General features: G+C 38.4%; 1 protein-coding gene across 3 annotated transcripts in view; it reads left to right on the top strand.

Annotated features, from left to right (window-relative positions):
• LOC126262906 (V-type proton ATPase 116 kDa subunit a 1-like) overlaps positions 1-15,385 on the top strand; it is a 253,157-nt gene that overhangs the window by 204,611 nt on the left and 33,161 nt on the right. For all 3 annotated transcript variants that reach the window (XM_049959811.1, XM_049959812.1, XM_049959810.1), the window contains exons 12-13: positions 1,017-1,141; positions 14,701-14,939. In XM_049959811.1, the coding sequence (XP_049815768.1) occupies positions 1,017-1,141; positions 14,701-14,939 (364 nt within the window). The remainder of the gene's footprint in view (positions 1-1,016; positions 1,142-14,700; positions 14,940-15,385) is intronic.

The following is a 15,385-nucleotide window of genomic DNA, read 5'->3' as shown; positions in this document are numbered from 1 at the left end:
TTCAAGTTTCTGATGATAAACATACAATAAAAGTGCAGACAGCAGTGAGTATGAGCAAGGAAATTATATACTTTTCTGTGCTGCAAGTGAACTCATTTGAATAATATTAGCATGCTGTCTTAAGGTTTTTAAAAACTCAGTGAAAGCATCTTAAGATTAAATTTTGTACATTATTATTTGACCATGGCAGAATGGTTGCTGAGGAGACAGTCAAAACACAAGCATTTTTTGGTAAACCTTAAATTCAGACAGTTCTGTCTAGATCCAAGCCCATGTGATTTCTTTCTCTTTCAAGAAGTGGAAGAAACAATTTGTGAATGTATTGTTTTGAGACCCTCAAAATGAAAATATTGTGCCACTGGACACACATTTGTTGGTTTTTCTGTAGATATCATCATTGGAGTGTTCTGTTTGTTTCTTTTTCAACAAATGGCAGAATACGTCACCATCACTTTCATCTGCATCTGAGCCGGAAAGTGTAGGAATAAAAATCTGACAGACAGCTGAACCAAGATATCTATTTAAATGGTTTGGTATCAACTGGCAAATTTCCACATACAAATTCTAGTGTGCCACACAGTTTAATATGTCATTTGGGTAAAATATTAGTATAGTTCTCAATAATAAATGAGAATTCACCCTGTGAGACTTCTGATGTTGCATTATGGGTGTGCTTGTGAACTATTTGAGAAAAGAAAGGTCAGCATCTTGAAGTTGTGATACAAAGCATAGGCAAATTTCACTGTTGGTAGGCTGCAAAAAGAAAAGAGAGATCTTGAGAGATTCAGTGACTTGTCAGATAATTATTACATTACTTTAGAGTGCATAGTTTACTTATTCTATAAACAAATAACAGAATTTTCCATATAATTTTATATAGTTTCCACTTTCTGACTGCTTAAGCAAACTTATAAATACACAGTTTAATGAAGTGGAATTATGCTCAAAGCAGTGTGTATTTATGAAGGTGATTTTACATTTGCAACAAAGATGACAATATCCATTTTTGTTTACAGCCACTTTCGTAAGCCTATCAACATCCTCCTTGAAACTGTACCTCAATTTCTTTTCCTGCTGTTGCTGTTTGGATACTTGGTCTCACTTATGTTTGCTAAATGGATTCTATATGGAGCAAAAAATGGTAAGTTTTTGTATACACTATATATGTCATAATGTTTTCAACAAACCACAGATCGCATATTCAGTGAAAACGATCCTTCTGTCACCACTTATTACATGAGTGTTATAATGATTGATTGTCAGAAGTTACTAGATTTGTACATTCAGTAGCACGTGGAATTTCTCTTATATGGAATCTGTGTGCTTATACATATTCTACCATGTAGAAAACAATGATTAAAAATGAAAAAAATTGTCTACTGTTGAAACACTTGAGTTGAATCTACAGTAGTCTCCAATTTCTAAGAATCATCTGCCCTTCTCACTAATTCCTAAAATAAAATCTAAAGGATTGAGACATAAAAAGGAATGTAATGGGTATGAAATAAAAGGTTTGTTTTCAAATTTTATTTGCTATGGCAAACTTTGAAATTCAATTTCTTCATATAAAAAAAAGGTCATAATATAAACAATCTAGTTATACTTCAGTGTGAAATTGAATACTTTTCTGATATCAAATTTGTAATTGATTGTATGTTAAGATAAATGTGCAATTCTCTTCAAAAACAGTAAATGTTTCAAATAGAATTCAACCTGTAAATATAAGCATGTGAAGCAGCACATGAAACATTTTTTATTTATTTATTGATGTTTTATTAGTTCACACCCTGAAAGGAACCAGTAAAGACTAGGAGATAATGGGCAACATCTACAACAGTTGACGTATACAATAAAACTGATGGAAAACTGTCAGTTAGCACTAACATTGCCACTTAGTCACATTCTGAGGGCATCACAAGTACTTGCTAGCCACAAACCTGCACAGATAGATATATCAACTTTAATAGCAGAACTTTGCAAATTGCACATTATTTAGAAGAATTTATAATGCAAGCCTTCATCTAAAATTATTTCAGTTATGACATAAAAATGTTGTGTTAAAATTGCAAATAAGGCAGGCTAAGAATAATCATCTGACTCAACCATACTAAAATGAAGTGCTGCAGTCTCTTTGTTTTGCTTTGGCCTCAGGATACAAAGATTTTCCTAATTGTGCAAAAATGTGAGGAGAATGGCATTCATTGCTAAGTGACTTGGTTCATTCATTTATTAATTGATTCATTGTGTTCCATAGTTCTCATCGAAAAGGAGAACCTTAATAGATATGGAACAATTCAAGGTGTACAAAAGCCAAGCAAATTGTAAAAACTTAATCTCTATAATACTGTAGTAATAATAAATTATCATTATACTGCTTAATGCTATTCATGGTTATGCCTGCAAAACTTTGTAAAACAAATTCGAAAGAAAGCAGCTACTGCTTGCTACCTCCTGATCTATACCAAATGGTTGTTGTTTATCTCCTGTTGGAAGCTTAATATTTATTTGCCTGCATTGGCATTTTTCAAAGACATTTGTTACATGCAGCTGTAAATACTGAGTTCTGTTTGTATTAAATTACTTCTGTCATGCAACTTAACAATAAACACAGCTACTTTTAAACCCATGAATATAGATATTTAGATAATTTGTTGAAATAGTGGCTAATGAGGTATGTTTTTAGCTTCCTTTCCAAGTGGTAGGGATTTACAGTTTCATGCTTTGTGTTAGATGGGGGCTTGCTGAATACATCTGCAGAAGAGTACATAACTTCACTCTGAACCAAGCTATTTATTTGGTCCAGGAAATCACTTTTTAACACATTATTCATACATATGTTACAGGAAAAGGTATAAACAAAATTAATTTATGATTTAAGCAGTCACTGTGATTACATGATGTACACAAGCTACATGATAATTTAAATTAACATACTACATTTCACAGGTAGACCTGCCTTTGCTGGGATAGGTTTGATTAAAAGCATCACCTATACCATCAAAGGCAGGACTATCTGTGAAACCAGTCAAGTGATCTACAAGCTAAGCCCCAACCATTGTGCTGCATTCTACTTGAGCATGACAACTAACAAGGTGTCTGTCAGCATGAATGGCCACCAACAAGTTGTTGCCAAGAAACAGCTGGACTACCCAATTGCTGATGATGCCACCCAACACAACATTCTTCATTTCATTACCTGTGTCACAGCCTGTGCCATCTGGATCCTTCCCACCAACACCTGCTTTTCTGAACTGTAATATATCCTACATTCCCATAACCCACCTGGCCTCAATCTTCACTAGTCTTTGTCCTTACCCTCTGGCCCCTTCCCTGTTCCCATTCCAGAACTACACAGTCCTCTATTCCACCAATGCACCCACATCTTTTAACCTCTCTCCTTTCCCATTATCCTCTCTTCTTACTGCACCTAGCTTTCCTACCCTCTTTCTCCACTTCACCCCTTTATGCTCCCACAAGCAGCACTTTACTGTCCTCCACCCCTACCCTGGTATCCCTCCGCCTCATTGCTACAGTCTCTCCTTACCCCCACTAGCTGATTGCATATCCCATCATGTGCAGCTGCTCGCAGTGTGACCTGAGCAACTTGTGACTGCAGTCATGTGTTAGTGAGTTGTGTGTGTGTGTTTTTCTGTGTGTCTGTTGTGTGTGTGTCTGTGGTCTGTTTTCCACTGCAGAAGAAGAACTTTGTCCCAAAGCTTTAACATTTTCACAATCTTTATCATTATGCCTTTGTGCGACTCAGTACCTACAAGAGGGAGGGGCGGGGGGGGGGGGGGTCGAAAAGTTTCTAACTTAACAAATAAAAAGTGACAGAAGTTTCATAATACCAATTTATTTTTGAGTATAATACCTGTGTACACTAAAACACTTGTGGGCATGCTCAGATAACTTCTGCAAACAATTTACATAAAAGGTCTTCCATTTCGAGTCCATCCAAGTGTTCACAGCATAAATCACTGAATCATCATTGTCAAATTGTCGTCCTTTGAGGTATTTTTTTTAGGTTTGGGAAAGGAAAACAGTTTGGTGGAGCCAAATCTGGAGAATATTGTGGATGACGTAACAATTTGAATCCACATTCACACCAAGTTTCCAGTGCTGCAAGGGCTTTGTGCTCCGGTGCGTTTCCTGATGCAAAAGTACTCCACACACCAATTTTCCATGCCTTTTTTTTATTTATCTCTTCTCTCAAATTGTGCAGGAGGGTGCAACAGTGTGATGCATTGATAGTTACACCGTTTTGCAAGTAATTCACCATAATTACCCCTTCAGCATGCCAGATGACTGATGCCATCACCTTACTGGCTGATTGTTGCACCCGGAATTTTTTTGGGCGAGGGGATGAAAGACATTTCCATTGTTGTGACTGTTATTCTGTCTCAGGACCAAAGTAGTGAACCCATGTTTCGTTCATTGTTACATACCTTTCAAGAAAGCTGTCTTCATCCGCTTAAAATTGGTGGACGATTTCTTCCCAACATTGCACACACTCCCATCTCTGATCTCCTTTCAAGTCTTTTGAGATGCATTGAGATGAAACTTTACACATTCCCAGAATATCCACAACAATGTCATGAGCATGCCTGTGGGAGATTCCAAATGTGCTTTCAATGTGCTGAAACATTGTTCTATGATCCTGCAAAATCGTATCATGAATTGCAGTCACTATTTCATCAGTGGCAATGGTGACAGGCCTTCCAATCCTTGGTCAATCTTCCGCACTTGTTCTTCCACATTTTAAGTCAGATGCACAGTTTTTCACTGTTGCATAAGACAGAGCACTGTCCTTAAGTGTGTTCCGCATGTCCTCTGCAATTTCCTTGGGCATAATTCCCTTCAAATAAAGATATTCAATCACAGCACGGTTCTTGACTCACCGTTTTGCTTACACTACAGTATACTACACATCCTAGTGGCAAAATTTACAGAGCTGGAGCCACAAAATTTGATTTGCATACACACAAAGGGTCACCATAAAAATAGGTGGTGTTGTTTGTACGAAACATTGTGGTAACTATCTCAGGCTAGAAACTTTTCTACTGTCCCTCATACACTACATGGTGAATATTTAAGTGTCAGATTATATTAAACTGATAGTTTTGTTAATACTGCAGTTACACAAAATTATTTACTGCACAAATTTACTAATTTTTTAATGCTATACACTAAGATACTTTTTTTGTCCAAGATGGTTGTAACACATTTCCTCACTGTAACATGTATTATCTCCTAGGTGCAAGTATACTAACATTGCTAAATCTGTAAATGCATGAAATTAAAAAACTGTAACTATGAACTTGTAAACAGCTGATTATAAACCGTTAATTTCAGTATACTGACACCAGTGAAACATTCCTTAAGTGTAAAACTCAAAAGTCAGATGTTTATTTGACGGCAACATTCACAGTTGCCCAAAGATACCAAACTCATGAAATATCCTCTCTGTTAGATATGTTTATGTTGTCATTTTATAGCTCATTAAACTCTAAAAGGTGGAGTTAATACCATCTTGTTCATTGAGCGGTGAGTCAGGTTTTCTTCTTTTGCAGCAAATATTTGTAGCTTTTCAAATACATCAAATAGTTTATTTTTTGCCCTGTACTGTTAAGCTTTCTGTAGACTCTACCTCCAGGGTCATTTCTGAAATTCTTGAAGTGAGCACAATCCATAGATTTCTTGGACATAGTGCCTTCCATATGGTCTTTTACTGTGCTACAGTCTAAAGCTCCTTCCAGTTTAGTGAATTTATGTCTTCAAGCACGTCCTATATTTTATCCCTATACCAACCTGATTGCCATAAATCATTGTTTCTTATCTTGGCAACAGTAAGAATATTGTTGCCTAACTTTTGTGGTGTGGAGGCTTTAAACCTTAAATCCATGTTTCTAAAGAGTTTGTATATCTTATTACTTGCTTTCCCTAAGTAGTTGAGCTACACATATTTCTCTTTTATCGGATCCTTTCTTTGCTTTGTGGTCTGTACTATTTGATTCTTTTATCCTATATACAGTTTACCTATATTCTTCCCCTTCTCCAGTTTAGTTGTTAGCAGCCATCACTTGTTCAAGGATCTGAATTTATTTCTGCTTGTTATGGTTGCACCTTCCACATCAGACAAGTTAGGCACCAGGCTATTGAATGATGCAAAGACAAAAAATAATGATCATTTTCAATAGTAGTGTAAAAGGTAGTACATGTTCAAAGGTATATATTGGAACTGGACATAGAATATAGCACACATGGGTGCTAAGGCTGAATAATCTGTGCATGAAGCTCAGGATAGGAACTTGGGTAATAAGAGTTCAAAGATGTAGAAAGGTTTAAAAGTTCTGCTCAGGATAGGAAAAGATGAGGTATTGAAAGAAGGAAACATGGATCACTACTCACTGAACAAGCCATGTGCAAACTATGTTTTTAATTCCACCCTCCGTCGGTTATTGTGGGAAACAATACGTACGCCTTTAGGCTCAGCATACAAACAAACGCCTTAAAAAGAATGTTACTTGAGCAACTACCAAGAAGGAATACACAGGTACTTGTGGATGCCATAGTCGAATAAACATATGTAGCAAGTCACTTTGCGATGGATACCAGTCTCTTAACATCTATGCACAGTAAGGGGTATCTTTGTATTCTTGAAGACAATAGAAAAAGAGATCATTAACACTTCATTGTTTCGTCAAATATGTGTATCCAATCCCCATAACAACCTATTGTTTAAATACCATGAGGGAAACAGTAATATGGAAGTCTTTAGAGTGGTATTTGCAAAAATCCCAGATAGAACATGACCAACAGATAAAATGTTGAATTAAGTAGGAATAGCACTTCATGTGGGGCAGGCAGTTATCAGATCCATCATTGTGATGAAGGGTTAGGTCAGTCTTGATGACAGTGCAAGAACTTCCTACAACACAAAGCTAAAACTCTGTTAGATCTATAATTGCTCATTAGGGGCTTTGTGCCAGTTTCTGTAAACAGTACAAGAAAGCATTAGTAATGTCCGACATGTAAACTAGAGTGAAACATTTGTAGGTATTCCAGGTTCGTTTGAAGCTGTAATGTATAGCTATTGTAGAAGTTTTCATAAAAGCAGCCTTGAGAACAAACATCCGTAACATGAATATTTACTTCATTGGAAGAAGTAAAATTTTTAAGAAATTCTAGTGTTTATCATGAAATATCAAGCCAATTGAACAGTGTTATTATCAGTTTAGTAACCTTCCAAGGTGTGAACTTCCTTACAGTTTAAAACTTTGAGCCAGTTTGGGACTCACACTACCTTCTGTGGGATTGTTCTTACTCAGTAAGCTATCCATGATGATTCATGAATCACAATTACAGTTTCAGTCCTAAAAGTTCTTGTCTCCTACTTTCCAAAATTCACACAAGCTTTCCTTCATATCTTACTGGGCTACCATTCCTGGAAGAAAGTCTATTCCAGACAGAAGCAAGTCTCAGGCTAGGTTTGTTTCCAGAATAAATTTTTTGCTCAGGAGTAATTGTGTTTCCTGTTGTGTAACTTTCTTAGAGCCTGAACTCTACCCTTTTGTGGACAGTCTTCTAACTGAGCATACATTATTATTATGACCAGTTGTTTATGACTGGAACATTTCCAGTTGCTTAAGATATCACAATGTTACGTGAGAGGGTAGAGAATTCTCATCACTCTTCCATCTAATTCCAGTTTTGCAGGAAGCCACAGAATTGTTAGAGACATATTGGGCACTCATAATATGTTGCTTATTTCACACTTCGGACTTCCAAGGCATTTGGATATTGATAAGACAATTTACACATATAGGAAGAATGTACTTATCCATTAGGCAATAAATTACTACTGTTAGTGTCTTCTATGAATTGTCAGTGGCATTTTACTGCATGTACCACAGTAGCCTTTCAAGTATATCATAATATTGTGGTGGCACTGAAAGTGCTGCAAAATTGCTCAAGTACTCACTCAAAAGCTCATTTCACACAATCAGTGCAAGGAATAAGAACAATCTAGATGCAGGCCTAAAATTAATGAACATAGTTTGGTCTAAAATATTTCCATTATTCACAAACACCTATTTTCAGTAACTTGGTACAAACCACAAAATGTTTTACCTATGATTTAATAAGAACCTGTATAATTTATTGGTGGGGAACACATGTTGCTTCATTGACAAATTTCTTAGCAGAACTAATTGATGTATTTGCTGATGATTTGCAGTAATCCTACCAGTACAAGTAAATACCATACATTTTTGTTGCATAATATGTAACTTTGATAGTTTAGGAATTATTATATGCACTTTGTTATGATACTTTTTTATTGACACATGTGTGACAACACAACAAACTATCCTGGCATTATGAATGTCATTATTCCAGGAAACACAATGGGCAGTCAAAATACAAAATGCGATCAGTGCAAATGATTGAAACAGCTAGTATGTGTAACTCAGAACGTGGAGTGATGTGGAAGCCATGTTTGAGTTAATTGGTCATGGTGGTAGAATTGAACTGGCTGAGCATATCGCCAGTGGAAAGTAAACAACAGGGTCAGTGGTTCTGCCCTTATTGCACATTGTGTGCAAAGTCTGTGAGAGCATTCCGCACTACTCTGCTGCAATATCCGTGCCAGCTCATCAACATCCATATCAAATGGGGATACTAAGATTCTCTCCACTGAAAAGACAAAGTAGGGACAAAAATGGCCTGGTTTCTGCCACAACTTCCACTGCAAAATCCAGCAGGAGGTCTACCATCAAAGTAGGCAACACCAATGCAGCTGTCTCCACCAGAATGGCAGAAAATTGCTAAGGCTGACATAACAAGTGGTCTGTCTGCATCAGTGGGGACAAGGATTGCTACACAGTTGAATGGGGAAAGGAGGATGCAGCTTCCAAGTCTATGAGCTCGGCATTGGGTGCCGCAGGAGTGATTGCCACTGGATACCCTATTCCACAGACGAAAGGAGGACAGGGGAGAGCGTAGTTGGGAAAGCAGCAGATGTGCATGGTGCCACAGTTTTTGAGACTTTTACTGGAAAACAGTACAATGGACCTCATTGCCTGCCTGGCACAGAAACGGAGGCATTGAGGGCCAGTGAGTCATGGATGGAACTGATCGGAATGACGGGTCTGCTGCATCTGACCAACATCCACCACAAATAAACGCCACCATTTGTGACCCACCACAACACCCAGCAGCAACACTTGATGCCAGCTGAAACACAAGGCCCAAATGGCAGCCCTGCAAGGAAAATGGAATGGGCTAATGGGCTGCTACATTCTGGAGCATGTAACTTGGTGTGTAAGAAATGCAATAGGCCCTGCTGCTGGCACCCATGCAAATGATCCACTGGACTGCAGCTGTTCATGGGTATCACCTGATATGTGGCTAGAAAGCTGCATGATTCTCAGCAGCCTGCCAGAAACTGTTTAATGCTTCCTCTAATCATCTCACCTCATTCCGTATCAGTTCATCCCACCTACATTATACATTATTCTATACTTATACCTAACAAGCACAAAATATAAATTTAGTTTTATCTTAGAGGTCTCCACACATACAATCTTCTTCCCACTGGTTCATCCAACACTTCCTGCTTGCTCCTCTGCCCCTTCTTTTCCACATTTTCCCTTTGTTCCAACCCCACAATTCCTGGAATAACTTCTGGACTCCCATGAAACGGTATCAAATATTCCACTTGTACAATTGTTGTCCTCACAGGCAACTGGATCTTGGTGACATAGTTCCCACAACTTGATATGGCCCTTGTTATTTTGCAAAAAAAATCTTTGTCTTCTTTAGAGTATAAGCATTCAAAAACATTATCCATTAGCCAACATTCTATTGCGGAATCCTTGCTGTATGGTTCCACTTCTGACACCAATTGTAATAACCTGTAGATTTTTGGAGCAAGAGGACACTGTGCAGTGCCAATCAAGCAGGCTGAAATTCCAAATTGCTGTAGTATAGCCCTGCAGTACAGGAAGCAGCAGCATGGCTGGGACATCCAGCTGCCATGTGTGTGTTGTCGTCCCACATTACTGACAGAACACAGCAGTGGCTGAGCAATGTCTCGTGACACAATTGCCTACACTAATGGTAATATCAGGTCTGCAGCATATGTCATGGAGTGGCTTTCACACCCTGCACTGCCCAGCAGACAGAAGGCAGGTAACGTAATGGCAGTGACCTGCCCTGGGTCAAAGGCAGGCAAGTTTCTTCCCAGGGCTGGTGCTTGCCTGACGTGGTTGTGGCTCCAAGTTCTCTGATTTCAGGGCTGACTGCTCTGATGCAGAGTTGAACTACGGTTTGTGAACAGTGTTCTGAATTGTGCCCAAGCATCACAGGCCCGTAGTGATAGAGATATTAGTGTAAAATGGCTAAGTATTTATATGTTTATACATTTCTGAGCTGTGCTTGCTATACCTTGCAGCATATAGGTCTATACTAAACATTTTGGTGGACACTGGTGTGGTAGGCTTCCATCCTCTTCTGCAACGTTGTGACAGCTGTGTTATATTTTATATGGTATAGCTTCTGTACTTGCCTGTAGCTAGTGCTATTGCAAACCACTTCCTAATTTGTACATTTCTGACCAAATATGGTTGGTGTGCTACACAGGGAACAGAGCACAAACACAGTTTGATAGATTGAAAAGACTGCTTACAGTCTGAACAACACATGAATTTGATGTCGGTTTGATGAAGCAAGTTACGAGGATGGCAGATATGCACAGCCTATGGAAGAAGCTTAGCATAATAAGAGATCCTCTTGCATGGAGCTCATGAACCAGACATCGTAGAGGTAATTGACACAACAGGGAATGTCCTTAATCAAATGCTCCAAATTTCTTTGATTAATTTCTGAGGCAGACAAAATTCCAGAAGGCAGACACTTGAAGTGGTAAAGCCCAAAGGGGGTATTAAACACTAAGAAATGCTGAGAGGCAGCATCTGAGAGAAACTCCATATGTCTATTGCACAAGCTGATAGAGGAAAAATATTGGTTTCGTAATCTTACCCCGACACATATCACCATTAAAGTTCTATGTCTCACCAAAAAGTTAAGAAAGCTTCAAGAGGTGTAAGATACACAAAAGAAAAAACTTTTTATTTATCTTCATTATCTCATTGTTGTTGTTGTTGCCTCAAAGTCTTGTTGTGTCTAGGGGTACATTCTTGCAGCTGAAGTTTTGATTTAACATTCTGAGTTCCTGAAGACAAAATAACTGATGAATATTTGCCTGTTGCTATGAATATATTTTTATTTTATCCCAGTCTTCTAAATCACAATGACTTAACAATTTTCACTTCTATCACACCACAAATTACAGTGTTGTTGACAAGTTTAGGAAAATGCATGTGTTTCCAACAGAGGCTTGCTCACCATTACTACTTACATTCTGTGGTACTAAAATTTCCAAAGTGTTTACAAAGCAAAAGAGTTTACAAACTTTCCTGACAAGGAAGAATCTTTGCTAAAATATATCATTAGTTTGTAAATGAGTCCAGTAATAAATTTAATAATTAACAGTAGACTGTGAAATTAATAATATGAATTTTAATCATGCCACAAATTTTGTAATTTCAAATATTTTTAAAAGAAGAGTAATTTTAGCTGTACGTACAGAATACTAACAAATTAATTTCTTTTTACATATTTTAGCTTGAAACATAACACATGATATACAAAATCATATGAAGTTCAGTTAATTAAACAGCTGAGAATGTTCACCTATGCCAGATTTGAGAGCATACAAGGTATTGGTTATTTCTATTAAAAAAAAGGTAATGTTAGAGAAGGGTGACCCATTATTAGCTCATGACAACATCAACAACAGCTCCTCTAGACACAGAACCCAATGACTAGGTGAAACGTGAGAAACATTGCTGAGTTTCAGCCAATGCTGCAGCTTGGCTTTAACCTTGTCATGTGTGGCAAAGGGAATGGGGTAAGGGTAACAAAATTTAGGTATTGCTGATGTTTTAAGGAAGATGTAAGCCTCTAAATTTTCCACCTGCCCCAATGTATTCTCACTTAGTATAGGGTCCCAATCCTGAAAGGTGGCTGATTGGGGCAGTAAATGGACTTTACCAATGATCTGAAATCCAAAAACACAAAACCCATCTTGAACAAAAATATTTTGTGCCAACTCTGACAGTGCTAAGCACTCTAACAGTGTAAGTTGCCGTTCCACATTCTTATAACACTCCATGATGGAATACTCTATTTACTATAAGATACTATTTGACACATGCAGTCTTTGCAATGCAAGACAGCCTAAGAGCCAGTAGTGTCGAAATAATTACACTGACCTATAGCCCCCTTGTCTACCAGAAACTCAGTTGATCACCCGTACATCACCAGAATTAGTGGGGTGATGCTTGTATGGCTTCAGAGATGGCCTCTGAGACCAGGGAAACTCTGAGGCCATCAACAATTGTCCTGAGGCTTACCTACTGTTACAAATGAATGCTAAGTGGTCTACTTTTTGGCACACCCCATGCATGGTATCATCGTAGAGGCAGTACTGTTTGAAATGTGCCAGATGACAACTGATGCAGGACTGCCAGCTTGCTCACTGAGTGGAGCCAGGAGGACAGTGCCAAGAGCCTAGAAAAACTTGTGAATTGAGACCACAATTCTTTGACTTGCATGTACCCACTGAGCTCACCATGGGCAAAGAAGAGCAGCATCATAACATCACCGTGCTTGAATTTTCAGTGATGTTATCACATGAAAGCTAGTGGCAGACCTCGCAGAGTGCCAGATACTGTTTACCACATGAATCTAACTTCACCACCTGCCAATTGTTGGAAAGTCTGTCACTTGCCTCTGCCTTAAGATCATGTGATTCAGTTATCTGAGCCACTCAAGCAAAAGATGGTCAGACAAGAACAATGCTCTAGTTTGAACCTTGGGGTCAGTGCTTATTGGACAATCAAGTCCCTAATTAGTTGGTCTTTCACAAGAGACCTTTAGGTTTGGTGATACAGTCCACATATGACTGCCCAGGGTGCTTGTGGTACTTGTTAAACTGCAACTGTTCCACCAGCCCATGGGTTTGATTTCCAAAATACTGCATGAGCAACCAAAAGAGTTCCTCAAAGTTGGGCTCAGCAGAGGGCTTCAAATTTTGTATGATTTCATACTACCCTATACTACTGGACAGTGACAAGGTGGCAATATCATCTGGACCAGTGATATGCCTTACCTGACAGTGCAGCAACACCCAGTTCAGGTAATTCTCCCACATTTCTACAGACTTACTGAAACTGGTGAGTAGCTTTTGGGGGCAGGGAAGCAGACTTCTCTTCAGACACCTGATCAGCAATGACTGAGACCAGAACAATTCCATGTTCTGTTTGAGCATCTCCTGCACCTGCTCCTGTTGCAGCTTTTGTTGTTCCTTGTGGAGGTCCAACTATTCCTGCCAGCATAACAAAAATGCCAGTCCTGGTGACCACAGATGAACACTGCAAAACAAAGTAAATGTGTTACACATGTAGGAATGCCCACATTGCCACTTTTATCATATCTGCACATCCATGACAATGCTACAAACCGTACTGGTGATACAAATGTCACCATTCTAGAAAACTCGACAAGCATCCATATACAAGAGAGCAGAGAATATGAAACCACACAGAGACTGGCATGGAGAGGAAAATAAAATATGATTAGTGTGAATGACTGAAACGACTAGCATGTGGAACCCAGAGCACAGCATGATGCTAAAGCCAGATCCATGTCAGATGATCTCAGCATTACAAAGGAACTGGGCCGGTCAATCCCACTCCACCAAGCATACAACAGAGTTAACAGTTCTGCCCACGCCACACTTTGTGCCTGCCACCTGTGACAGCATTCTGTTCTTCTCCCAGCATCAGCAGTTCTGTACATACCACACTGCATGCCGGCCATCAGTGACAGCATTCTGCTCTACTCCGACATAATACCCATGCCACTTCATCTGTGTCTGTATTGATGTCCAGTGGGGGGGATACTAAATATACAGTTGTAATATAACAATTTTTGACAAAATAATTTAACTGGAGAGATAAAAAATCTACTCATCAAGAGGCAACAGAACAAACACATAAAACAAGGTTGTAATTGGGCAAGCTCTTGAAGCCAGTGGCTTCTTCTTCAGACGGAATGGTTGAAGGGGAAGGAAGAGGAGTCAAGGAAAAGGGGTAGATTGTAGATTTCGGGAAAGTCACCCAGAACCGCAGATCAGGGGAGACTTACTGCACAGGATGAGAAGGAAAGACCAATTCAATTGCCTTGCCCTTCTGGCTGAAGAAGGAGCCACTGACTCTGAAAGCTTACCTAATTACAATCTTGTTTTATGTGTGTGTTCTACCACTGCTTGGTAAATATATATTTGTTTGTTAACAATAATCACTGTGTTAATTTATAATTTTTTTGTCTTGTTCCACTTTTTCAGATGGTTTCTATAGACTAAACATTAATTGTAAACATCTATACTCTTATCTAAAATGTGTATCTCTAATTTGTTTTTCTGATCTGTTCCACATTTGTGAGGAATTTTTCTCTGTGAATTTATGGAACAGAGACTGTAGTTAATATAAATACATATATTTTTATACTTTTGATAGTTACTTTCCTTCTCTCTGTTCAACAAAACATTCATGTAATACAACTGTCTACTTACAGAACTGTTGACAAGTGAACATTGTGCACCAAATGTGCTCATCACATTCATCAATATGCTCCTTTTCAAGGAATCTGATGCATTGTGTAATAGTGAAGGTGAAGACTGCTGTGATCCATACCTTTTCAATAACCAAAGAATGGTACAGGCAGTCATGGTACTTGTGGCACTCCTTTGCATTCCGTGGCTTCTTCTGGCCAAACCAATATATATAATTCGTTCCCAGAAGAAAAATAGACAGGTATGTTATAAAATATCAATATCATTTTGTGCTTTCTCCAATTTTGTATTTATTGTTTGCCTATTATGTAGCTCTACCGTTCATGCATAGAGACTTCATTTTCAGGAATGCTGATGTACCTATCAGCTATCAGAGTCAATATTATTTTCTCAGATTAGGAGCCATAACAGATACTTAAATATGCAGAAGGTGTGGCTAATTTGTCAGCCATTGTCAGGTATTTAGATTCCCATGTTGTTGCTGGCACCATCCTTAAATATTTGCCTTATGTTACCATTATCACCATTCCCATTTCTATACAAATTAATCTTACACTGCTGTGTAATCTATCTCTTCACAAGAACTGAGCTGCACACCACCTTTATTGAGAATGTTATTTATAAATGAAGTCATTAATATATGCTTGAATAATTACATGATGCTGAATTCAGGAGACATAGAGGGCA

Source organism: Schistocerca nitens, chromosome 6, assembly GCF_023898315.1.
Source record: "Schistocerca nitens isolate TAMUIC-IGC-003100 chromosome 6, iqSchNite1.1, whole genome shotgun sequence".
NCBI classification, from domain to species: Eukaryota; Metazoa; Arthropoda; class Insecta; order Orthoptera; family Acrididae; genus Schistocerca; species Schistocerca nitens.
The sequence above is the reverse complement of the archived record's forward strand: the minus strand, read 5'-3'. Positions and strand labels throughout refer to the sequence as shown.